This window comes from Sylvia atricapilla, chromosome 5 (genome assembly GCF_009819655.1).
Source record: "Sylvia atricapilla isolate bSylAtr1 chromosome 5, bSylAtr1.pri, whole genome shotgun sequence".
NCBI classification, from domain to species: Eukaryota; Metazoa; Chordata; class Aves; order Passeriformes; family Sylviidae; genus Sylvia; species Sylvia atricapilla.
In genome coordinates this window covers 62,070,330-62,095,972 of record NC_089144.1, presented here as the reverse complement: position 1 = coordinate 62,095,972, position 25,643 = coordinate 62,070,330, and the positions used below count along the sequence as shown (strand labels likewise).

Below are 25,643 nucleotides of genomic sequence, written 5' to 3'. Positions count from 1 at the left end.
TGCAAGTACTGCAGTATTGGAAATTTACACTAGTGCTGTGTGAAAAAAAAAAAAAACAACAAACCAACTATATTCTCCTTCCAAGGAGATTTCTCCTTCCTCTCTGGTGGTTTCTATTATCCCTTTGAAGTGCTGTAGGTGGTAGTTGGTAGCTGGATTTCTGTCCAGGTCATATGAGTTAGGTGGGAAAAGTTCTTGCAAAAGAGTGATGAGTCATCTCAAAGAAAGAATAATTTGTCTTCCAAAGAAGTAGGCTTATAAAACTCCTCTGGATTTGGGGATAAGGCTCACCCTATATTCAATGTAGAAGTCAATTGTAGGACTGAATCTGCTACTGCTGAGTACACCAGTGTATGTGTACTTGTCTTCTGCCACTGGAGTCCTGCATAAAAATCCTGCATAATTGCTCTAAGGTATGAAAAAGCTATAGGTAGATAATTTGGAGGATTTTTTCTGAGTTATGGTATCTCAGAGAAAGCAACAATAGAGCAAAGCTAATCTCTCCTTTTAACTCACGCTGATTTTCAGAACTGAAAAGCTGCTGCAGAACACCTCCCAGTGGATTTTCTTCATGGTTTTACAATGGATCCTGGTTCTATGTATACACAATTTCCTTCTTTCTTTTGTATGTGAAATGTAGGTGCAATATTTTGTCCCAACTTGCTTTGGTCTTGCACTTTTGATCTTTTGTCCATTGAAGATTACATTTGGCTTGTGATGTTGCTGACTGCTGCCCACTCTGGAAAGGTGTTCAGCTGGAACAGCCTAATTCCCCACGTGTTGATGGCCACCATGACAACAGCCAGGCCAATCAGATTTACACCCAGGCCAGCTTTCACCTGCAAAAACAAAATATATCAGAGAGACTTCATGAAAAACAGTTAACCTAGGAAAAAAAGATAGGATCTATGCTGATGCATGTATCCTATGATAATTTATATATAGTGATTTATAGAGCAAAAAGAAAAAAAAAAGCATAAATGGGAGCATATGTGTTAGGGACATGTTGGAGTATTCAGGAATGATGACTGGAGTGATGCAGTTCATTGTGAGCTGCTCAGTTTGTCACTTGGACCTCTCAATCAGATAATCAGAATGGAGAATTAAACCACACATAACAGGGTGATACACAACTTACTGTGGAGCTATGTGATAAATCTAATTTCTTATGCTCTCGTGTGCTTGTCTTACTAGGTCAGTGCAAAGAATCGCATACTCCTCTTTAGACCATTACATTTAAAAAATACAATGCAGATAAGAAATGTGTGCATCCTACAGCAGATCTGTGGTTTTTCTTAACCTGACAGCTGTATTGTGTAAGAGCAGTGCAGTCATCACTACTAAATATTAGCAGCAAGTGAATAATTATTATTTGCACCAATGTTGTTGCTGTTATTACTATTACTATTATTATTATTATTACTATTATTATCTTCTGAATGTGGGAGTAGGTGTTAGAGTTGCATGAAGCATGGGAGGATATAGCCAGTGCCAAGACTCACCATATCTTTGATCTGGCAGTGCCCATAACTGAAGACAATGGCATTTGGAGGGTTACCCACAGGCAGCATCACCGCAAATGAGATGCACATGGTGACAGGAATCAGGGTGTACAAAGGGTTGATAAGCAGGGTTTCTGACTGGAGGAACAGCAGGAGAGAGGTGTTTCACTAATCAGTAAAAGTCAGGGCTGACAATTGCTATGAAAGGACCTTGTCTGTTTGCTGTGAATCACACCTGCCTAATTTCTAAACTTAAGCGTGGAAGTATTTTTTGGTTGGTTGGGTTTTTTTAGAGCAATGCCATAATTTTGAGTGGTCCTGCTCCAGGGTCTCTCTTGAGACATTTCCCACTGAGGGAGGATGGGGTTTGCTGCTAATAGGACACCTTTGCTCTTTCTTCCACTTGTTCTCTGTGTCATTCTGTGTTGTGTCTCCTGGACCTTAACACTGACTGCTGCTTCAGTCTTCACCCATGAGAAATCGCAACAGGTTAACACAAAGAACTAGCTTTTTCCAGTTGCTGAGTATGCTGGGACCATTATGTGATGTCCTCCTGAACAGTGGTTAAGAGAACCAGCTGCTCATGATCCAAACTTGCATGGTAAGAAGGCAGGGATAATGGAATATTCTTTGCAGTGGACTTAAGAATGCAGTTTTCAGTGGTGATAAAATGTTCCATTTTCAATTACGTTGCTTTGGCCCAGTTTTATATGAGAGGGAAAGGGAAGGATAAACAAGGCTACAATCATTTTGGGAAGTGTCTCCAGGCTACTTTTGCAATCTAAGAGAGTCTGCCTTAAGATGGCAGTTCACGCTACAAGTAAATTACTACTCTAAATAATTTTTCGGGAGAATCTATTTCTGCATGGAGCAGAAGCAGATCTGAACTCCTAAGCTGCAGAAACACGTATTTTTGATCTAGTCACATCTTAATATTAACTCAGAACTGTTCACACAATATGCTTTGGGATAATCCCATTAAAAAGTTTTAATAGGGAAAGATGTTTCACATTACATAAAAAAGGGAAAAATTCTGTAATTGCTATTCCAATATAAAATTAAATTACTATCACTTTCTTCTACCTTTGTCAATAGCATCCTGTTTTTTATTCTGCCCCGTAAAACATCTCTGCTTTCCATATTGGAAGACAGTATACTTAACAAATCAATCCCTTGAACACTTCTAAATCTGAAATAAAATTCAGCACTCCAGTCTTTTGTCAGAAGTAGGGAATCACATGACTACTAAGTAATGAACAGCACATTTAAAATAACATTGACAAAAGCATCTCAAGCTTTATGTGAAATTCACCAACTTGTTGATTCTATACTCATCTTCTCATGTACCTGGCATATGAATTCCTCAGTGCACTTTGTCTGAGAGGTATTATAAATTCCTTGATAATAAAATATGCATTTTGCTGCCCAATTATGTTATTTTCCCTAGTTCAAAGACTACAGAACAGTAGCTTGGGAGCTGAGGCTGGGCTGGGTTTCATGTGAATAGACTGCCAAGACCCTGACACCCCGAAAGATTCCTGCAAGCCTGTGAGGAAGCAACAGACTAAAAATGTTACAATTTTAACTCACCATGCTGCATAAAATAGGCAGGAAGATGGTTATGGTTGCTGGATTGCTAACAAATTCTGTTACAATGGACACCAAAATGCAAGCCAGCAGAGTTACAGCCCAGGAGGGAAGGCTGCTGAGGGAGAGCATTTGACGTCCAATCCACGTAGAGAGGCCAGAGGTCTGAGGAAAGGACAGAAGCACAAGAATTACTAAAATACTTGGTATGTTTGTAAAACAGATTATTCTTTCTGTGGCTGTTTACATCAGAGAATCCCGCCAGCAAATAAACAAAGTTTAGGTCAATGCTTTCCACATTTCCTTTTGCTCAGTAACCTAGATTTCACTGCAGTGTTAATAAATAGCAAGAAAGACATATATTGAGTGCAGGGAGAGATGCCCACTACATTATGTACAAACTTGTAAGTATCCACATCATAAATCCAAATTGAGGAGCATACAAAGGAATAAAAGAGCAGGTTGATAATATGTTTAGGAAGGAGGATAGAAAAAAAAAATCTACACCAGTACCTTGCATCCAGCTGCTAAGGCATAACCTCCTCCAACCAACACAACAATCTCCCAGGGCATGGTCTTCTGAAAGTCCTTCCAGGTAATGATGGGCTCCAGTGTGTTAATGCCTGTTGACTTTTCACCATCTCCTATATCAAATTAAGTGTGTGACCAGCATTATACTACCCTTTTTGCAAAGACCTTCACATTTTTCACAAGAATAGAAATGATTGAATATGCATGGGACTGCCTGAGAGAGAGGCAAAGAGGCAGTGCACAGCCTGTTTCTCTGGATAGGCTGGCTACAGAAAATGCAGCATATTTATTCCAAACATCCTGACTTTTCCTTGGCTGTTCTTCTAATGTAAATAATTGTAGACCCCTGTGTTTTCATGTTAGTTTTTTGGGGGACTGTGAGCTGTGATATGCTTGTGCATGTATCTGTAGACCACTGAGGTGGTGTTACAATGGGATTATATTACCAAAGAAGGGCTATGAAATAGGCCACGATGCTTGATAAAGTGCATTTAGGCCCCTAGATTTTATCTGAGGTTTTTTAAGTGCCTGAGTATTTTCTTGAAGGAAGAGTTAGAGTGTCATATTTTCCTGAAACCTGTACAATATAAGACAGTATAAAAAATATATTTATATACATTTATAATCTCTACATAAGACTGTGCAGACAATTCTAATTTCATACAGCACTGCTGAAAGATTGGTGCAGCAAACTGATCAAACCACTGAGTGCTACCCAAACACAAATGTGAAATAATCTCATTATCAAGAAGACTGAGGGAAGCATTGCACAAAATTGGAAGAAATATCTGGCCCTTCGTAACCTCTTTTATGTTTATCTTAAAACATGACAGTGATTTCCACTGTATAAGTGATGACTGATTTTTTGCTAGGGCTTCTCTTGAGCTGATTTTGCGTTATACTATTTTAAAATAGAACTCCATTTAAACATTTCCTAAAGCTCAGTCCTCAGCCCTAAAGTCTAATAACTCTGCTAGCACAGAAGAGGTGGCAGTCTCAGATTTCAGACCTGTTTGTCCTCCTCTGAATGAGACAATGTGAATTACAGCAGAGGAAAAGGGGGTCTGATGTAGGAAGAGCTGCTATCAGAGGAGAAACTGAACCTTAATTTACCAACATCAAAGTATCTTGGAACTTTGTACAGACAAAAAAAAAAAAATCATTAGACATTGAAAATATACCAGCTGTCTTTCTTACTGCATTCTCCTCACCTTTTCTCCTTTTTCCAAAACATGGTTTTTTTGCTGGAATCAGGAAAAGGAGAAACCCAAGAAATACAGAGACAGTGGCATCAGTCCGGTAACCTTTCCTAGGAAAGAAACAGTAATGTTTTCATAAGAACACATTAACAGAAGCATTTCCAAACCAGGTAAATAGCTCCAAGCACATTTCTGCAGGTGCAGTTGTATTCCCACATCTGAAGTCATACTAACAGCCCACTACAAAAATAAGCCTGCATATCAAGTGTACAAATTGGATTTTTTTCCCATTTGTTAAACTGACTGTGGTAGCCAACTTCAATCACAGCTCAACAATTTTTAACATTCTGACTGAAAAAAATAATCCCTTTTGGTTTACAAATCTATTAACTTGGAGGTACAGAAAAATAGTGTGTTTATTGTAGTGTAAGAAGCAGTAAACATATTCTGGGGAAAAGCCAAACCCAAGTGAGCTTTTAGACGTGAACTGTAGATTGATTTTAAATTAAATGTTTAAAACTCTTTCTGTAAAAGTATTGTGAGGAGTGCCAAACTCCAGTGATAATCAAAAAATCACAGTATTGGAAATTGGAAATTGGTTTTCTGTTGAAATTGGAATAAAGATTAAAGATTGGAATAAAGATTAAAGAAATTATATACAGTAGCAATATAAAGAAAACCTACATTCAAATCACTTGTTTTTTGATGTACAAAGTGTGTTATAGTAAGCTTTAATGTAGTTTGTTTCAATATCATTTAAAATAAAAGAAAAATTATCTGCTTCAGTTACCATTCTCAGAAATATTTAATTGAATGAGTATTTTGTTGATAAAACACTTTTTGTCAAAAATTGTAATTTCAATTATAGTTGAAATATATTCTAGTGAAAACTTCTTTGTGAATGCACTAAAATATTTTAAGCTGAAAATCTGACCCTGCTATTCTTTTACATTTGAATTTTTTAAATTTACTTTCTTCACTTAACTAATTTTGAATATTGAGAAAGAATGGATTTTTTCCATTATAAGAACAAATATAAATTAAGAAAAAAAATCCTATTTTTTGAATAAAGACTCCATTTTTCACTGCTTTGTTAAATATGGCTGATGATGTCTTAGGGGAAAAAAATATTGTAGAAAGTCATAAGAAGCAAAGTTGTATCCCTGTGCAGTTTAGGGCATTTTACTCACTTCTCAAAAAAAGATGACCATCCTGGTACAAAGCCAGGCTCACGAGTGAACCAGAGCAAGGTCATCAGGATGAAGAAGAATCCAGTCACCATCTCGGGATAGCTAGAAATAAAAACCAGAGAAAGCAGTTCCAAGGTCTGCCTGAAAACTCAAGAACTAGTTCCAGAAGTAAGAAAGTAGAAACTGGCTTCAAAAAAAAAGGCTAAAAAACATATGAAAAATAGCAAGGAGTATTAGTTTGAATTAAAAGATTGTAGATTTGGCTCCCAGCTGAGAACTATCTAAATCCAGTAAGAAATAAGCTAAAAATATCCATCTGTATTTGCAATTTAATCATTCATGGGCAAGACCTGAAGGAAAATATTTCTAAATGCTTGTTTTGTATTTGCATTATTATCTGATTAAATGTGTTAACAAGGTGAAGTTCATATTAGCATTCCACTGTAAACACATTCTCTTGCATTTTTTAGAAGGGTAGAAAGCCTAAGAGCAAATGACAATGTAAATTAGCACAGATGGTGCACACAAGGTGACTTGAGGATACTTGAGGTGGCTTGAGGATTTTTAATTTAGCATAGATTTAAATTAAGAGTGATTTTATACTTAGGCACAGCCTGAACAACAGTTTAATTTCAGAGTTTATTGTATTCAGGCAGTTGCTCTCTCAGCATTCCAGTTAAAGAGCACAAAGTAGTTCTGTGAAGAAGGAGTTCTGTGCCGTATCAGCCCTCTTGAAAATTAAAATCTTGCCAAATAATCTTTTCAAGAAACATTTCTTGCCATCATGCTTAAACATTATGGGCAACTGGGAAAACTGAACAACTCATGGGATGGGAAAAAGCCTTTGTTGAACTTCCACTAAAATAAGTATGTGCCTGAATTGAGAGAAGGGGTCCTTTAGGGTTCAAAGGTCATTCTGAGTCAAGGTTTGTCTTTGAACCTTGGAATAAAGTCGAATATTTGCTTTCTTTTTCCTTTTTCTCCAGAAATAGATAAGTGTAACCAAGTCTTCGATTTTACTTCATTTTTGCATTTAGTTTTATTTCTGTCCTGGAAGGGAGAAAAAAAGAGCTGAGAGTTTTAGAATAAGCTACATGAGCCTAAGGCAGCGTGGAGGGCAAAAGGAGACAGTGGTTTGGCCTAGAGAGGCAAAACCTCAAGGAAGGCAGGTCTGGTTTACCTAACATTTCCCAGTTTCTTGTATTCCTCTTGAATTCTTCTCTCTGACATTTCTTCCCGTTTAGTCTTCTTCTTCTTGCTCACGGAACAAGTCTCTTTAAAACTGAGGTAACACAATAAAAGAAGGCAAGGGCATAAAGAGGGGGGAAAAGGTGATTAAAAAAAAACAACCCAGCAATGACGTAGACTGAAATTTTTGATATCAGGAACTGTTGGGAGAAGATGTGACTGGGGCGAGGCCTGATGACAACGGGAAAGGAAATAACTGCGTGTGATATTTGATTAATCTGGTTTCAAGTTCTTTTAAGATTCAATTCTAGACATAGTTGGAAGGTCCCCAGGGTGCTCTGACTAGTACTGAGTGGTATCTCTGAGCCATCTTGAGCAATGGCTGGGCTCCCTCTGCGTGGGCTTCCTCAAAGAGCTGCCAGAAACCTCCAAAAGCTTTGGCCATTGTCTATCATCACATGGAAAGACTGTGACAGAGGTCAGCTATCAATAGAAATTTTTCATGGGCTAACTATGCTTTCCAGTTGGATCAGGGTTATCCAACATATTTGGGGCCTTCTCTGGCTTTTGAGACCATATTTGCCTTGAATATTCAAGATTTATAATGAAGGAAAGCTGTGCTTGGGATTCCACTATCTGCCACAACCTGTCTGATTCTGCTTATACTGCCATAATAGCTGAATAATTTCTAATGTCATAATTTCTAAACCAGGCATAACCAGAACAGCACCACAGAGGTCAGGGGAGTCAGCCTGGGGTTTTGTCCAGGTGAAAAATGCCTGTACTTCTGCCAGAGACATGAAAACATGAGCATATTTCCTAGCTGGATGTATTGATCCTCCTCCCATTTGTATCGATAAGTGGATTCCTTAGTTTATTCAGTCTGACTTCATTCTATAAGAAAGCATTGACATTCTCAATTCAAATTAAGATGCTTTCAAGCTCACTTTAACCCTCTTATTTTCTTCTTTCCAGAAGGATTATCTTGCTGTGCTTTGAGCCGCAGATCCTTGCTTTTTCACTCCAGCTGTGCCCTCTGTCACACAGAGGTGTAACAGGATCTAAGCCAGTCTAAAAGAGGCAGCAGCAGTGACTCAGGTACCATGGCAGCACAACTTTTACAGTTCTTTTAGGTGATAATAGGTGCCTTTATGCTATTAAGTGCCTTCCTGCTACTTTAGTATCTCATTTGGTACCTCATTAGGCACCCAAGCTGTAGCACTGGCCAAACCATGGATTGCAATCTCCCTCAATGTATCTGCTGAAGAACAGACTCACAAAGGAATTTGCATTGCTCAAGATCCAGACAAGCCCTGTCTGGTCAACAAAAGGACCTAACCAGGGTTTTCATTTCACATGGGCAAATACGTAACACATTTTTTTTAGCTCACTTAGCACTGTCCTTCTTCTATAGGTGATTTAAATTTCCTTTAAAATCTTGCTGTTAGACTTCAGTAAAATCTACCAGCAGGGAGAGAGGAGGCTGGAAGAGAAGAGCTATATGGTTTACAAAGGACAGTTCTGTAATAACTTCTACCCTTAGCTCTTTGCTGGCAAAGATCCTTTGATGGGTCCATTCTCTTTCACCCTTGACCTGGTCTAGGGCCTTAAAGTCTGAAATGCTGCTCCAGCTAAGCCAAGTAAGAGCAGACTGGTGGCACAGGGCTTCCTAGGAAAACAACATGATGAGAATTCATTAAACATTTATGCACAAGCATTAGGCAGCTGTTTCAACGTGTTCTAAGTGCTTCCATGCTCAGGAGGATGTGAAGGCAGAGTACTGAAGCCCAGCTCCCAGCATAATATGTTCCTAAATGAAGTGCAGTGAATAGAAGTCAGAGATTAAGGAGCCTTGGAATTAACTAGTACGTCTCAAAAAGTCAATAATGCTGCAGTCTCTGGTATTATTTAGAGCAACATTAATCAGCATGAAGTCTTGGATGCAATGTGGAATTTCAATTTTATTTTTTTTTAAACCAAATTAATTGAGGGTCATGTTAGGACCTGTTTCTTCTCAAGATTAAAAAAAAGTGGCAGAGGGAATTTATATTAGCCTTTTAATTTGGAACTACAAGACTGACTGAGAGGGACGTGGAGCCATTCATCTCTAAATTACTTCTTCAAATCTAGTCAAGGTCAGCAGCAAGCAGAACTCACTATCAATTTATTCATTGTCCTGGGCGAAACAGTGATGTCACTTCAGTTTACTTTTATGAGTAAACTAAATCAAATTAAGACCAATTTAATTCTGAGTAAATGTGTCTGCATCACAATTTAATGCAGATTAACGAATCCATTCTAAATGCACACATTTAGGCAGTTTTCATTAACTTTGTAAGGACATTATGTGATACAAATGGACTAGAAGACTGAAACTTTTTCTTATTTTGGAGCTTAGGGACTTACTAGTATTAAATGTATTTGTCTCTTAGGCTGTGAGTCCTTTCCACTTTAAAGAGAAATATATATGGAGTCAATTTACCTTTAATTTTAACTGGCTTTATATTAATTTTATTGAGTTGGAGGCAGATTTGAAAAGTAACTTGTTCACTTGCAGTTATTTTTCTCTTCACCTTCTGAACTGTGCTTTTTCAGAAGGATTTATAACAAGATTTTTGATCCACAAGGGAATCCTCAATGTCATAGAATGAAAAAAGCCCAAACCAGTTGAATGTTCAGTGCAGATTTCTATCAGCAATACCTGGGCACTTCAATCTCAAGCAGCAATATTCTACACTGCTGTCTATGTAGGGCAGCTAAGCAGTGAGATTTCCTTGGATACTTGTTCTGGCAAGAAGAAGGAAATTGTGCCTTAAATTCTGTCATTTGTCAGTCAAAATTTCTGCACGAGACTCAGTCAAAAATTCTGCAATGAGACATGTTTGAGAGGAGCTGGAGATGCCTTGCTTTTGTAATCTGTACATCTTGAACAATGTCACTCACTTGCAGCCCAAGAACAGCCAGTGCAGCCAGAACCAAGTCAGCACCAACATGATGAGGGAGATGGGGAAACTGAACAGAAACCAGGTTCCGAAATTCACCACTTCAGCTTTTGGGTACTGGCTGTAAATTAAAAAGAGGATGCATGAGAAGTTAGAACAGTAAAGGGACCTCCTACAGACATAGTTGCACACACTATAGGCATGTAGGCGTATATCTATAGGCATACATATCTGTCATGGAGTGATAGAAAAATTCCATCAGTTTGCATTTGCAACAGCATTTGCATTCATATTACATGTACAGAGTGAAACAAAGAGACAAATGCTATAGCTTTCCAAACCTTTAACATCAGATAGTCTGGATTGTCTGACCATCTCCAAAAACACTTGGAAATAGCTGCAGTGAAACTCCATCCCTACCTGTGGTTTATATTAAAGCTTTTTTTAGGGTTGTCAGACTTCAGAATGATTTCACCCAGAACCTCTTTCTGTGTCTTCTCATGGGCCACACAAGTATTGATTACATTCTCCTGTGCTCTGAAAAAGATGCTGGATGTGTGCATTTCGTGTAACTGTCATAAAAGCAAGATCCTGGAAAATTCTGTAAAATCCAAATCCTTGGGTTAAGCATGACTTCTGAACTTAGTCTTCTTTGCTACCACCATTTAAAAGAGGTGAATGAGAGATGTCAAGGCAGTAGTGGCAGCAGTAGATAGTCAGAATCAGATCTGAACTTGGATGTGTTTCTGGGCATGAGAAGAGCCACCAGTCTTCTGACAGAAAAACATGAATGTTTCTGACATTGAAACATTCATGTCTTTGAGAGCCCTGGACCTATGATAAAGGAAATACTTAGGTGATCAAGGAGCTGCTTCTCATCTTCTCTGAGGCAAATGTGTAAGGCCACATACCTAAGTTGTTTTGGGTTGTTGTTTTTTTTTTGCACTACATGTTGAGCAGCTGTTTATATGAGATTTCTTCTTTTGTGAGTATTTCTTTGTCTTCTTTGCTCCATCTTCATAGCTTTAGTGTTTACTTTTCCAGAGTGCCTGCTGCCTTCAGGATAATCAGTATGTCAAATCAAAAGAAGTTGCTGGAGAAACTTCAGTGTTACCACACCCTGAGGAGTTTTTACTTTGCATGAGAGGAAGATGTGTATTAGCTCACAAACATTAACCATTGGAGCAGAGAAAGAAGCAAATTTTCCTTCAGAGAGAGTGCTCTTACTAGGGTTCCTTGGGGTAGGAAATGAGCCACAAGGATGATGATGGCTCACCCAGCATTCTCACCAAATCCCAGTGTCACTTACTTGTTGAAGTGCTCGAGGAAGATGAGGCTGGTGGAGGTGCCTATGATGGTGGTCAGCCCCCCGATGGTGGCTGCGTAGGAGATGCTCAGGGAGAGGCATTTGCAGACCATGTGGTCATGCCTGCTCTGGTACCGGGACTTGCTGCCCAGGCTGAGGTCCGAGGGCTCAGGGGGCAGGACCAGGAGCTGAGCCTGTGAGGGGACACATCCACAGGCAAAGCAGGTGATCAGGACAGCAGCCCAGCTTGCTCTAATGCCAGAGTGATTCGGGGCCCAGAGGAGCAACTGGTTCTTAAGAGAGGTAAGGGAGGCCAGGTTTTTCTTCACAGGGATTAACTGGGATCAATCCTGGGGTCTTGTCCCAGGGTCTGAAATTGCCTGGCTTGTGACAAAAATGTAGGACAAGCAGTAATCAGACTTCTGGCTAAGGTTTGGGCCAGCTCCAGGTCTGACTGGAATGTCAGTGGGATACCAAAAGCCTTTGAGAGCTGCAGGGACAGGGTGCCAGCACTGAGCAGAAGGAATCCATAATCCTGGAGGCTTAGGAGCAGCCACCACACAAAGGCTTTGTGAACTTTTCACACTTTTACTGGCTCAGGGTCTCTAATTAGGGATGGAGTGCTGGGGATCTCAAAACTGCATGGAAAAGGCTGAGTGATGGGAATATGGAAGGAGAAAATTCTTCTCCAAGAGAAGCTTTCTTATGAGTGACAGGAAACTATCTCTGTTGGTAGATCAAGTCCTGGTACGGGGAAAAATAGTACAGTGTTTCAAGGCACTTCTCATGCAACCTGTAATTTAAGAATGAGGGAAAAGGCAGCAAGTGGTTCAGAAAGGCTTGTTACATTTACTAATTTGTCTTTTGATTTATTTTTGAACTGTGAATGCAAATTCATGGGTTGATTTTAGCCTATTCTTTCATGGACATAAACTTATGCCATTAGGATACTACAAAATTGTCATTCAAACAGCAATCTCTTCTTGGATCCACTCACGAGAAGTAGAAATACTGGAATGAATTGATTTAATGGAGGATTTTGAGACTGGATATTTTGAAAGACAAAAAGGAAGTGGATACTAAGAGTACCCAACAAAGTGGCTGAACAGATTAATGGTCAGTGCCTGCTGCTTTTTTATTCTGAGTAGGGTTTTGTATGCCAGGGGTTGTTATTTTTGAGTTGGGCTATTTTCCAAGGAGAATTTGCAGAAACAAAGTGGCTGTTACAGTCAAATAATAAAGGAAACTCATGATCACATTACTGGATGTAGAGCTAAATAAATTGTCCTGGCCATTGGGGAAGATACATACTTTCTGAACATACCTGTGCAGGCTGCATATAAATGGGAGCAAGAACTGGCAAAGGGCCAAACTGTGGCTGTGGCGAGATGATGGAGATGATTCCTTTCAAGGAGCAAGTATGAAATAGTGGGGATCAGGTGATATTCACATCTGTCTTTTGTCTCAGGTCTAACATTTCCTTACCTGAGGTAGGTGCTGCCCATTGCTTGTAGAATTCATTGTTCCAATAGGGTTGGCTATCATGTGGACACCATTCATACTCTGCAAGGAGGAAAATGCCTTTGGATTAGCCTTTATTGAGTTCCTAGGAACACTTGGAATAGAATTTGTGATGCTTTGTAAAGGCCCTGGCTGGCATGCTTTGGGGACAAAACAGGAAAAAAAACAAAAAGGATCCAAAACTACAAGAAAATCCAACCCACTAAAAATCAGCTGTTAATGTTATGCTGGGGGGGGGGAAGGTTTAAGCCCCCTGCTTTTTTTTCTTTTTTTTTTTTTTTTTAAGTGATTTTAAAGTCAGACTATGATGAGATTAGGTCTTGTAGGAGACTCTTACAGGTCCCTTGAGCCTGTGACTTTGTGATATGTGCAGGCTGCTGTAGCAACTGAGAATTCTCAGCTTCAGAAGCTGGCAATACTGGAACAACAAAATATCATATCTGAATTTGCCAGAAACCATATGGAATTGTTAGTTCACTGACTGGATCCCAGGATCTCCAACAAGGAGTACAACAGACTTACATTGTTTTGTACTTATGTTGTTGCTGTTACAGAGCTGATGTTCTCCAAATGATTTGTGCAAGCAGGCTGACAGGTTAAATACAAAGCAGGACAGTCTGCAATACCTACTTTCTACCAACAACCACGACACGTTTGAAATAAAGGGACCAGCAGGTGGTTTTTTTCAGAGCTGGGTGCATTTTCCTCTGCGGGTTCCTGCATTAGAAGACAGAGTAGCATGGAAGATACCACCTATGACAATACCTTTGAGTGCATCAAGGAGCTGAAGTCAGTAGTAGTAGCACTAAAAACAAAGAAAGGAAAAGATATTTTAAAAATGCATGTTCATCCAGCTCCTGCAAGAGACATACATTACAGGTAGGAGGGGCAACATCTGCAGGAGAACTAGTGCTTACTTAAGTGCTGAATACCACTTATTAAAACCTTTTATGTGGGCTCTTGGCCAAACAATAAGAGTCGTTATTATGTTTCATAGTTCAATCTCTAGCTGTGTAACAGTAGTGTTCCACCTCCATGCAAGAAAAAATTTGTTTCTTGGCAGTATTTACCCCATTCTGGGAGAGGACTCCATTCTCTGTGAAGTGAATCACCAAGCAATCCAGCACCACTGCTGCCTGTTCTAGTCAGGTTCTTTCTTTGCCAACTTTTCCAGTGCTAGTTCTGAGTACCTACCTGTACCACATTAAAGCCTTCCCTAAAACCTGTCCTGTGTGGCATGTGGATCATGCAAACAATCCACTGAATTTATTTCCTGCCAAATTCAAAGCTCTTTTTCAAGTAATCCTATTTTAATAATAAATGTGTATGAAATATCCCACACATACTCTTCAACAGGGTTTAAAGGGATTAATGGTACAATGCCAATCTGAAGATTTGATTCTATATTGCATAGAAAATATGGCTGGGATAAAAAGAGATAACAGAGGGAATATTAGAAAACCCTCATAATCTCTAGATTAATGGGAAAACTATTTAGATCTTGCAAGTTAACTTAAAGTCATGAACCTGTACCTTTGAATTATAATATTTGTTTTAAAATACGTTGAAGTTTAAAGTAAAAGAAACTTGCTTCTTTTTTATTTTGAACAGTTGCGAACAATGCAGAAGTAGCTGAAAAAGGGACTGTGCAATTTTGTTCTCACACTTCATGAGATGCTCCTCAGAACTGGCCTATAATAAATTTTTAGAACATTAGCTTTGTATACTGTCTTGTATCTCTTGAACTGGTGGTTTATTAGATAATTTGACAAAGAAATTAGTCCTTCACTTGATTTACCCTTTCCCCTTACTAGATTCTACCCCAAATAGAAACTACTAGTTTCTGAAGATACTTGAATATATTCTGAAGATACTTGATACTTCTGAAGATACTTCTACTCTGAAGATACTTGTCTATATTTAAAGAAATCTTCTACAAGTTTTGTAGGGGAGGGTGTTTTTTGTGGGTTCTCTCTCCCCCATGTCCCCTTGCCCTCTACTCTCATCTCTCTCTTAAATGCAGGCAGTTCAGACTTTCTTCAGGTATGCTCTGTAAGTGATGTCCCTCTGGATATGTCCTGTGGACAGTCCATGCTGTACTTGGATCTTCTCCATCACTGTTCCTTCAAGGGAACAGAGATAAAAATTTGTGGACAGCACTTGCTTACACAGCACAAACTCAGAGTTCAAAAGAGCTTTCAAATCCCCAGAAATATTTTCCTTCTCCCTAAAATATCCACAGTGTTAAAAAATGAATGAACACTGCGAATTTTTAGTGAGATCCAGACCATTGCATTAATCCCATTTATCATGTAAGCTTTCCTTGTAGTCATATGTGAAACATTCACTTGTAAGGTTCTGCTTGCCCTTCCTGGCTCTAACTTCTGGGTTCATCTAATGGCAACCTGTGTAGGGCTCAAATGTCCAGTCCTGGTGTACAGGGTTCATTCTTACTCCTCATTGATGAAGATAAGCTCCAGTGAAGGTTGGCCGTGCTTTTCGCCGAGACCTGCAACAGAGGAACAGAGAGCAGCCCTTGGGGTAAGAGCTGAGCTGAGCCCCTGGGTCACACCTGGAGGCACTGCTGCAAACAAAACTTGTCCAAACACTCTCAGGTGCTCTCTTGATGTGGCATTTTATTATTTTGTATTGTACTGATCACGTGCATCTGACAATTAAAAGACTGTGACACCTACATGTAATAGACAAGGTTGGATGAAACAATTTTCAGCCTGGAAACTGTAAAGTAAGAGAAAAAAGAGATTCTTTTCTTCCTAAACCTTTTCCTTCTGGGAAGAAGTGAACAAAATTAAGCTTAGAGCTCTTATCAATTTTTTATTATAGGATTGTCAGGAGAAAACTTCTGTCTGAGCCCCTTCTAAATTTCCTGGACTTTATTCCCAAAGATTTCCTTCCAACCCTGTAAAATCCTATGATGAAGAGTTTATGGCACACCAATACAGCAGATGCCTTAATTCAGTATGAATAATTTCCTAATCTTCCATCACTTCTAGGACTTCCTTTCATTTTTTTGAAAGGAATATCAGAGTACAAAATGAAAGAGTATATATAAGTGTTTTTGGCACTCTAAGTCAGACAGCTCTGACCTTGATAGAATTGGAATAACATGTATCAACAAGTTTAGTCATGATAATCAAAAGAGAAAAGAGTGGCCTATGCTACTTATATATTATTTATACAAATACCTATTGGCTTGTTTTCTTCAGCAGTGGTGCTGCCTGCAGTGGTGATGACCTCGCAGTCCTCCTCAGCATTCACCAGCTCCTGGAGCACTGCCTCCACGATTGGCATCACCATGGCTGTGCTGGAGGTGTTGGAAAGCCACATGGAGAGCACCGTGGTGCAGCACATAAAGCACAGGAGCAACCTGGAGTGCAGCACAGGGAAATACAGGGAGTCAGAGGTGGCAGGAAAAGGAGGGGAAAATTTGTAGGCTTTCGAACGTAAGGAAAGATGGGTATGAAAAATGCACCAAACCAAGTTAGCTTTTGCTCGTGGATGGGAAGATCAGAGTGGTTTCAAGCTGCTGCACTCAGCCTCAGACTACCCCAAAGCCCAAGGTTCACTCACATGCCTGGCTTGGCTCCAGCCATCATCACCATGCGCAGGGCAATTCGCTTGTGGAGATTCCACTTTTCTACAGAGGCTGCCACACAAATCACACCCATGAGGAGCAAAGTTGTGTTCTTGAAATATTCCGCAGCCACCTGCATTGAGGGCCAGAGGGAAGCAGTCAGTTAAAAAAAGCACACGGAAAGCATCCTGAATGAGAAGAAATACAGCATTGTGCATTTCTGCTCCCTAGAGTAAGAGTGACAGAGAGCTGGAGAAAATGAAGAATTCATAAATCAAAATATTCTCTTTAATCTCTTTCTTGTTGTGTTTACAAATAAGGCTCTATCCCCTATTGTTTATAGGATCCTCAGTTTTGAGCAGATCAAGGGAAATGTTGTATTTGCAGGCAGGATGTTCAGTGCCTGCAGTAAGTCAGTCATACTCAGCTAGGCTCAGATGGAAACAAGCACACACAAAACTGAAGGCAGCTTATTCATGTGCTTCATCTGCTTGCTCATTCTGGAGGCATTGTTGTCTATCTTGCCCGTATTTATTCTGTCTTGTTCAGCTTTTGGGCAAAATGTGGCATCCCTACAGCCTGCAGCGTCAGAAAAAAAGTCCTTTGGGACTTGCTCTTTGAATGCAATAAGAAAGAGTTGGTATATTGCTGAGTGTTCCATTAATCCTGTGCCAAAACTTGTCACATTGAAAATCCATTTCCATTTTATCAGTAAAAGAGAAAAAAGTTTCAAGAAAAAGAACTTTAATTTAAACACAATGAGCAAAACCCATCACTGGCTCAGGAAAATATTCAGGGACCACCTCCAAAGTAGGAATTGTGGATGTGGGTCTTGCTAAAATATGAGAAGATATTCTGTGAAGCAAGTGCAAAAATACAAATTACGCAAACCATAAAATTCTTACACAAACATACACACACACTTCTGTAAAAACAAACAAAACGGGAGAAAAAAAAACAAAGCTTCAAACAGATGGCTTGGGGTCTAGCAAAATTTTTCATATCATTTTGATGCGATCCTTCCTAGGCTGTTGCTGGAATATTTTTGAAAACACATCATTTCTTCGGTTTAAAACTATTTCTCTAACGAAATGTAGGTGCCAGCATTTTAAAATCATTAAGATCAGAGGAAGCTATAATTTTTCCATTGTTCTTAGTTACACTGATGCTCCTCCATAAAGTGCAAGAATGACAATAATGTTATTTTGTGAAATCTGCAACAAGTTATATATTTAATGACATTTATTTAATAAATCTCTGTGGTGACTAAATAGACTTGGCCATCCTATTTGTGTGCCAGAACTTTTAAATATCACCTTTTTGGCCTTCTTCCACTGCTTTCGTTCTCATTAACTTTCTTTATTTTCCTGATACCTTTTCAAAAAATAATGAGGTGAATGAAGGAAATCCATCAATCCAGCAGCATGAAGAATCTGGTTTGTTCTTTTTTTTTCCTTTATTTCTTTCATAGTAATTTCTGAGAAATAAGTGAATGCTAATAGTTGTATTAATATCAACATACATATGTATGACACACTGGTTCATGTTCTTAGGGTCTTGTGAGTAATTTTCTAGGCAAGATTGACTCTAGAACTGCAGATTTGACATACTGCAACATCTTCAGAGTTGTTTATTTTCGAATACAGGGATTTATTTCAGTTCCTAAAGAAAATAATACATTCTTTGCAGTAGTCTTACTGTCACTTTATTTGCTATTGTACTGAATTTCTCTCAGATTGACATAAAATTTCCTTCTCCAATGTGCTGCCAAATTTTTAATGAAAATGCTCAACTTCTTTACCTTTATGTTAGGAAAAAAAGATTGTGAAAATACTGAATTGTGTTGGTATGAAAATGTATCTCATTTTATTGCAAAACTTGAGGGAATAAGCAGTCATAAAACTCTCAGCTTATGCTTGTCTCCATCCATTTATGGGTATTCCCTGTGCTAGACTGTGAGAGAAATCCAACAGTTTTATGTTTGCTGCATATTCCTCTGCATTATTATCTGTATTACTGTCCTTAAATCAAATGTGCTGTCCCCTCATCTCCCCCCAAAAAGATGGAAAATGGCAAGGGAAAAAAGTTGTAGAGAAAATAAAATAACTTCTTGGCATATAATGAAAGAAATTACCATTCAAAAAAACCTCAAGTAAGCAAATTCAGGACTGATCATTGAGACCCTTTTGTACAGCTACTCCTTTGCCTGAGAACTGATTGCTACAGTGCAGCAGGAGGTTACAGCTTTGGAAAAGGACTAGACATTCACCTGGCTAACAAAATTATCTAGTCTTTTGCAGTAAATGGTAACTGGTTTTAGCATATGTGGCCTCTTGTCTTATATGACATCTATAATAAATGAAATTGGAAGGAAACAGCATATCCTATAGCTGGTGTTTACATGGATTTGAGGAGGGTAAAGGTGGGATCCTTTGATGCAATAGACTTTGGTAATCATTGGTGACACAGTAGCTGAAAGGATGGACATCTCTCCTGGCTAATAGTGCCTGTGCTGTATCCTATATCTATCTGCAGACGAAGAAAGACCTGGTGGGAGCCAGTTACACATTGCAAAATATCCAATTCTGCCTCCCACACCTCTAAGCCTCTCTGCTGCCCTGAGATCAGCCTCATTCAAACAATTAGCTGAGAGTAAGAACATGAGATGACAAAAACACGCAAGTGTCTGACCTCACTGGACTTCATGACCCCAAAGAGAGGGTACAGAAAAGCAGGAACCAAGGCTGCTGCCCCAAGAGGCACAGCTTCAGACACCCAGAACACGGCTGTCACGATGAGCACGTAGGCACACGAAGCTTCCTGCAGGGACAAAGCACAGAGGGTGAGTGTTCCTGCCCCACCACATGCCCCTCTGAACTCACCCATAGGATTCTTCAGACTTTGGATGCCTGGGTTTAAAAAAAACCCCCACAATAAAAGGACTGCATTGGCACCTCCAAAGGTGCAGCTCTTTGGGTGTGAAATCTTGGCTGTCTTCTGAAAGGACAGTATCAGAACGTGATGCTAATGAAAGTTTCCACATATAAGACAGGGCAACGTGCTGGGATAAAACAATTTGTCAGCAAAATAATGGCTTCAAATATATTTATAAATTTGTTTGATTTCATAATCTGATGTTTACCAATCATCACTCCTCAGACTAAAGCTGTTGACCTCTTACTTCTGCATATTTTTCTCTCCAGTCCTGGATAAAGACAGGAATGTTAGTTTTCAGGACCAGATGAGAGCATTCATACTTGCCATAAAACTGCCTTGTAGTTATTTTGAGAAATGCTCTGGAAACTTGGTTTGGTTTTTCCTTTTTTTTAACAGTATGCAAACACTTCTGTTAGCTGATTTTATTTGCTCTGGTAATTTCTACAGAACTTCAGAAGAAAACCACAGGCCTGCGGGGTTGGAGGCAATAGGTGATTGGAGTTAATCAAACAAATTTGCTGCTGTCCAAGCTTCTGGTAGAAAAAGGCATTGAGAGCATCATGGTGAGCAGTCATGGGGAGCTGGGACATGATGGAGAAAAGTGCTATCTGCTGAATATTCTTATAGGAAAACACAGCTAATGAATGGAGGTCTTCTGGTCCAGTTCTAAGCTATGTCTTTATTTGTGGCACACAATGAAGTTCTTCTTATGCTCAGTTTGCTATACTTAGCAATAGTTTCTATACTTAGAAACCTAGGAATAACTACAACTAATAATTACAGAAACTATCCTCAAGAAAAGGTTTTTCCTTCAAATGCATTTATAAATTTGTTTGATGTCATAATCCAGCGTTTACCAAGCATTCAATCATCACTCCTCAGAGAATGAGAATTTCTTTTCTCAAATTTGAAGCCAAGTCCTGTGTTGGCCTTAACCTGCTGTCCTAGGGCAGTTGGTAGGTCTGCACTGGTTTACTTCAGCTATAAGTTTATCTGTTCTTCATTATGCACCAGATGTTCCATATGAATTTATTAAGCCATATGGAGTCACAGCTTAAAAATGGCTATTTAGAAAGTTCAAAAATGCTATTTGAGTCTCCTAACAAATAATTTTATATATTATACATGCATCCTGGCTGGATGACTTATAAACAAAGCAGCGTTCAAGAGGTCACACAAGCAATTCTCACAGATCATTGTGCAAATCGAGGAGCATGTTTTACATTTCATTGTTTTCAATCAGTTTTGTGAACAAGGTGGTGTAAAGCCTGGTGAAATTATACAGGGAGGTAGGTTCAAGGGAATGAATCAATAGCTGGTATATGAATTCGTCTTTATAGATGTCATTTATTCATTACCTCTAAAAAAGAGCCACAATCAGATGTTCATCTTTCTTTGAAGTACAGCTTATAGTAACAACAGGCAGAACACAGCCCAGAGAGGAAAATAAGATAGACTGATATGCACAGCATTTCCTTTACTTGTGTGAGAATTGAAGCCAAGGTTGCACAGAAGCTTGCATTTAAACTAGCTGCCAGACCTTGCTCTGACTTCTATTTCAGAAAAGTATAACATTAAACAGTTATGATTCAACAAAGCCAAGTTAGGTTTGTAGGGGATATTGGGGAACATTTCTTCAGTGTGAGTGGAGTGGTCAGGGATTGGAACAGATTGCCCAGGGAGGTGGTGGACCCACAACCCCTGGAAGCTCCTGTGGATGTGGCACTTGAGAATAAGGTTTAGTGGCGAACACAGCAGTGCTGGGTTAGGAGTGAGACTTGATGGTCTTAGAAGTCTTTCCCAACATTAATGATTCTATGACTCTGGGATTTTATTAAGCAGGGCCACCAGAATGACTGAAGTAAATTTATAAGAAAACCGAACTTCTTTTGAGCAGACAAATGCCTTGAGAGGTTATAAAGAGTATCTGAAAGGCTACTGGAGAAATTTAGCTCTAGGTTACCCAATTTGCTGCTCAGTCACTTTTAACTGCATTATACCTCAAGGTCAATACTCCACAGAGGGCAGATCATAGGGCCTTTTTTGTGACCTCATGACTCCGACACATTTTGAATTTTTAATTAATTTCTGCTAACAAACAACTATGTTTGCATGGGCTCTGTGTGAGGTCCAGCAGTTGTCTGAGGAAAAAAATAACTTCTAATGAAAGAAGAAACAATGATTTTTATTTTAAAGCAGTTCAAATGTAAGATCCAAGGGGTATGTACTTCCAAAATTAATAAAACTACTTTTATCCTAACCTGAATCCAAACCTTTTTCTCACTCAAAAAATGTACTTCTCTTTGATTTCTTTGAGTGATTGTTATATTCCATTACTCTGTGTGTGACAATAAAATAGTCTGCAAGTGAAAATGGAATGTGGCAAAGGAAGTTGCATCTCTACTAAAATCTTACAAGGATGGGCACTAAGTCTTTGTGTTTCCTATACATTAGGCTGTAATCATTTTACTAAACCAAAACCAAGCCAAAACCAAAATGAACCCAAAATAAACCCCATTTTTAAATGGTACAAAAGTGTAAGCAAGTGCTGGGAAAGCCAAGTCTGCTAATCTCCAGTAAAATCTTAATCGGCTTGTCTGGCAACTTTATTTATTTTCTTAGTTCGTTTCCATGAGAAACCATATTAATCTCTTCTGTTTAATTGAACTGAGTTTATATATTTAATTAATGGTTACCAGAGCTACTAAGTATTACACTGAAGCAGTGGCAGTGTAATTTTAGCTGTTTCACCCTCCTCACCTGTTGTTTTGTAACTGAAAATTAAAATTTCTGTTAAACCCACTTCAGAGCTCGAAGCACGGAATAGGAAAACATGTGATGGTTGAAGAGACTATCATCTAATTATCTGTCTTCATTCAAACCCCTAGGTGAAAAGAAAAGAGGAGCTGAAAGTAAACCAGGGCTAAAAACTCCAATGAAGGGTCATGCATAAAACTTCAGTAACTAAAATATCCAAGGATCTCAGAAATATGAAAAGGAAAAATAAATTCTATGTTGGAAATTTGCCCACTTATTTGCCCTTTGCAAATCTTACATGCAGATGTGTGGTTAAGCTCTGCAAAGAGGTAGTCCAGCCTCTGGAATAATATCTTTGATTTTATGGGATCCTGCAGAAATTCTATCCTTCAAGAAAACCAAAGGTGAACGAAAACATGTCAACAGTGGCTTTTCAAAGCATGTTCTGTGCTTTAGGGTCCACTCTGCTGACTTGGCATATCAACAGGCCAACATCCCCTGATACTGCAGGTCTCACACTTTGCCAACAGCTGACTTCCAGGAGTCATCCAAATGTCCTTGACTGGCTGCAGTGTGGCCACAGGAACAGTGGTCACAGAAAGCCTGTCCCCAGCTGACTGAAATCATGTGGGATGCCTTATGGTATCTCTAGTGGCTTTAAGACAAAATAGAAAAAAAATGTGGATAAAGATTACAAAAAAAGAAGCAAAAATGCTCACATGTCACTGTAAAAAATGAAGGAAATAAGGACAGAATGAAAAAGATCCTCAGTTTGTAAAGCATACGCTTTTTTTGACATGAAAGGCATTTCCATATGTCCAAACCTGTGGTGAAAGTCCAGTTATAAGTCCAGAAGGGGAAAAGGAATTTCAAAAAAATTCTCAAATTCATTTTTCACCCAACCATTTATTTTTACAAAATAATATAAAATAATTATATTCTGTGGAATTTATTCCCATTAGCAGCATCTACAAACAATTCTGAGTCCTTGTGTTCCCTTTGATCTCTCTTGCCACTACACATGTAATACTTCTTTGACATTTCCAGAGATGTGCTGGTATCATCAAAGAAATCGCAAGCTGATTCCCTGCAGAAGGGCGAATATGAATGACCTGGTAATTTCAATCTCTATAAAAAGGACAAAAACCTAATATAATTGCAAAAATACAAGCATGTGAGCAGGCATCAAATTTAATCTTCATATTTAAAAAGTAATCACAGTAAATGGGTTGTAATAAAATAAAACCTACACAAAAGCACTCAAATAGTGTACTGCCAGCAGAGTTTGCTTGGTGTAGGTGTTTTCTTAATAGCACTATAAACATTTGATCAGCTCTTGGGCAGATTGTCAGCTGTACTTCACCCTCTGTGGTCACTCACATATATACAATGTGGGTGTAAATCTCCACTGGATGGATTTTCACATCACTTTGCAGTGAAGCAGCACCAAAAGGTGCAGAGTAATAGCACAGAGGAGTAATAGCAATTCTTGCAGCAATCCTGTCAGTGAACTCCTGCTTCAGCACCCATAAGGTGCTTTACAGCCCCTTGGCTGAGCGTGCCAGGGAGCATCTCTTTTCATGTCACCCTCCCAGTGACATCAGGGGAGATTAAACCCTGCTGTAAAACAAGCCTCTGTGAAAGAGTGAGCCTTTCTGTTCCCTGAAGAGCACAGCTCTCTGTTATTCATTCCCTCTCTTGAGATGAAAAAGCGCTATAAGAGAACAGCCAAGACACATTGAAGTTCAAAGCAGGAAAACTCAAAGTGCAGCATACAGTTCAGTGGTGCAGGAACATTTCCTTTCTATGAATCCTGGTTTATTTTCCAAACCAAATATTTTGTTTCTGAAATCAGCTATGCGATTTCTAATTCTTTGCATTTCTATTCAATAAAATACTACTATTCATAAATCCCCTGATACTTTAAGGAAGAATTAATCTTTAGCAGGGTAGATGGATATTTCTGCACATTTTGGACAGATTATTGTCTAGTTCTATGAGGAAGGATAAGCTGCAGATTTTTAATGCATTGCAGATTTTGATAAGTTAAATATCACCACCTCTCTAAGGCAGGAAACATTGCTGTTTTATGGGTTACAACTGCAGAGATGTGCAAAGAGAGGACTTTACCATGAAATCAAGATATTCAGTATCTCCAAAGCAGCATCAGGAGCACAGCTGCTTTCACTCCTTTTTTCCCCGGTCTGCGTGTTAAGCAGAAGATATTCCCTCCTTTGCATTTCTGTGTGTGTCTCTGGGCCAGCATTTATGAGCCAATGTCAGAGCTGAAATGTTCCAGCAGAGGTGACATTACTGTCACCAAGTCCTAGCTCCTGCCTCACCTGAGTTGCTGTCTTTATAAACACACACTAAACTGAAACTCCCTCCATGCATACTAATTACTAAATAAACTAAAGACTTTATCAGCATTTCTTTTAAAGATCTCTCATTAAAGAAAATGTCATGGCTGTGTTTGTTCTGTTTTCCCTTCCACACAGATATTATTTTAGAAAGAGATCCATAATTTCTGCTTTAAATCAGTGCTTTTCTATCTTCACCTGGCTCTTCAGCTCTGCTTGTGACACGACTCAAGGTAGCTCTAGCTCTTAGTGATGATTTCTCAGTGACCCTCACAGTCCTTCAAATGTGAGTCTTTGATTTTTCAAAGACATATGCTTCTTGATATCTTTTGGGTTTTTTTTTTTTTTGTTTTGTTTTGTTTTTGTGGGGTTTTTTGGTTTTTTTTTTTTTTTTTTTGGACACTGCAAACTTAATCAGCAGGACTACCTGCTGCCCTTGGAAACTTCATTAAAAAGAAAATGAAAATGTACTTACACTGCTGGGGTATATGAGTGGCAGAGGAAGCAGCAGAAGTGGAATGAGAACAACAAGCAAGAGATTTCTGGATCGGAGAATCTCCTTCATCATTGCCATGCTCCTTCTGGTGGCTTTCTTCTCCTTCAGATTCTTCTCTGATTCCTCAGATATTCCAATTTTCATGCCACGTTTTCCTTCACCTGTGCCTGGATTTCCAGCAAAAATCTCTCACAACCTCATCTCTTATACCCACAGTCACCTAAAATACCTTTCTTAGTTTATTTATTCTTCAATCTGTTGTTTTGAAAAGTTTTTTTGATTAAAAAAACTTTCAGTTTTATGTAGGGCTCACCAGCACCTCCCAATTATTATTACACCACAACATGCAGAGATTTGCAAGTAGGAACATAGTGATCTTTTGACAAATTTTCTTTTTAATTCAGACTCACAGTTGTAGATGTCTGGTATCCTTATTCCCATGTTGTATAAAATTTTTTTCTTCCATCATCTAGTGGTATAATTTCCGTTTTCATAAATCAGGCGAGATATCATTTGAGGTGCTGCTTGTCCT

The 25,643-nt window shown here is 38.9% G+C and overlaps 1 protein-coding gene across 1 annotated transcript; it reads right to left on the bottom strand.

Annotated features, from left to right (window-relative positions):
* Positions 1–564: 564 nt before the first annotated feature.
* SLC13A4 (solute carrier family 13 member 4) lies at positions 565–25,224 on the bottom strand. Its single transcript, XM_066319715.1, has 16 exons — positions 25,091–25,224; positions 19,253–19,381; positions 16,558–16,694; positions 16,173–16,354; positions 15,421–15,475; positions 13,732–13,771; positions 12,931–13,008; positions 11,449–11,639; positions 10,141–10,260; positions 7,190–7,291; positions 6,010–6,111; positions 4,802–4,929; positions 3,603–3,733; positions 3,093–3,254; positions 1,503–1,640; positions 565–839 (listed from the first exon to the last, which is right to left on the bottom strand). The coding sequence occupies exons 1-16, from the start codon at positions 25,187–25,189 to the stop codon at positions 702–704; spliced, it is 1,932 nt and encodes a 643-aa protein (XP_066175812.1). The 5' UTR covers positions 25,190–25,224; the 3' UTR covers positions 565–701.
* Positions 25,225–25,643: the final 419 nt, after the last annotated feature.

Excerpts from the sequence above, each read along its gene's own strand:
- SLC13A4 (XM_066319715.1), bottom strand. The coding sequence starts at position 25,189 with ATGGCAATGATGAAGGAGATTCTCCGATCCAGAAATCTCTTGCTTGTT. Across the intron at positions 16,695-19,252 it reads GGGTCATGAAGTCCAGTGAG|GTGGCTGCGGAATATTTCAA; the intron begins GTCAGACACTTG and ends CCCTCAATGCAG. Across the intron at positions 7,292-10,140 it reads TGGCTGTTCTTGGGCTGCAA|TTTTAAAGAGACTTGTTCCG; the intron begins GTGAGTGACATT and ends GTGTTACCTCAG.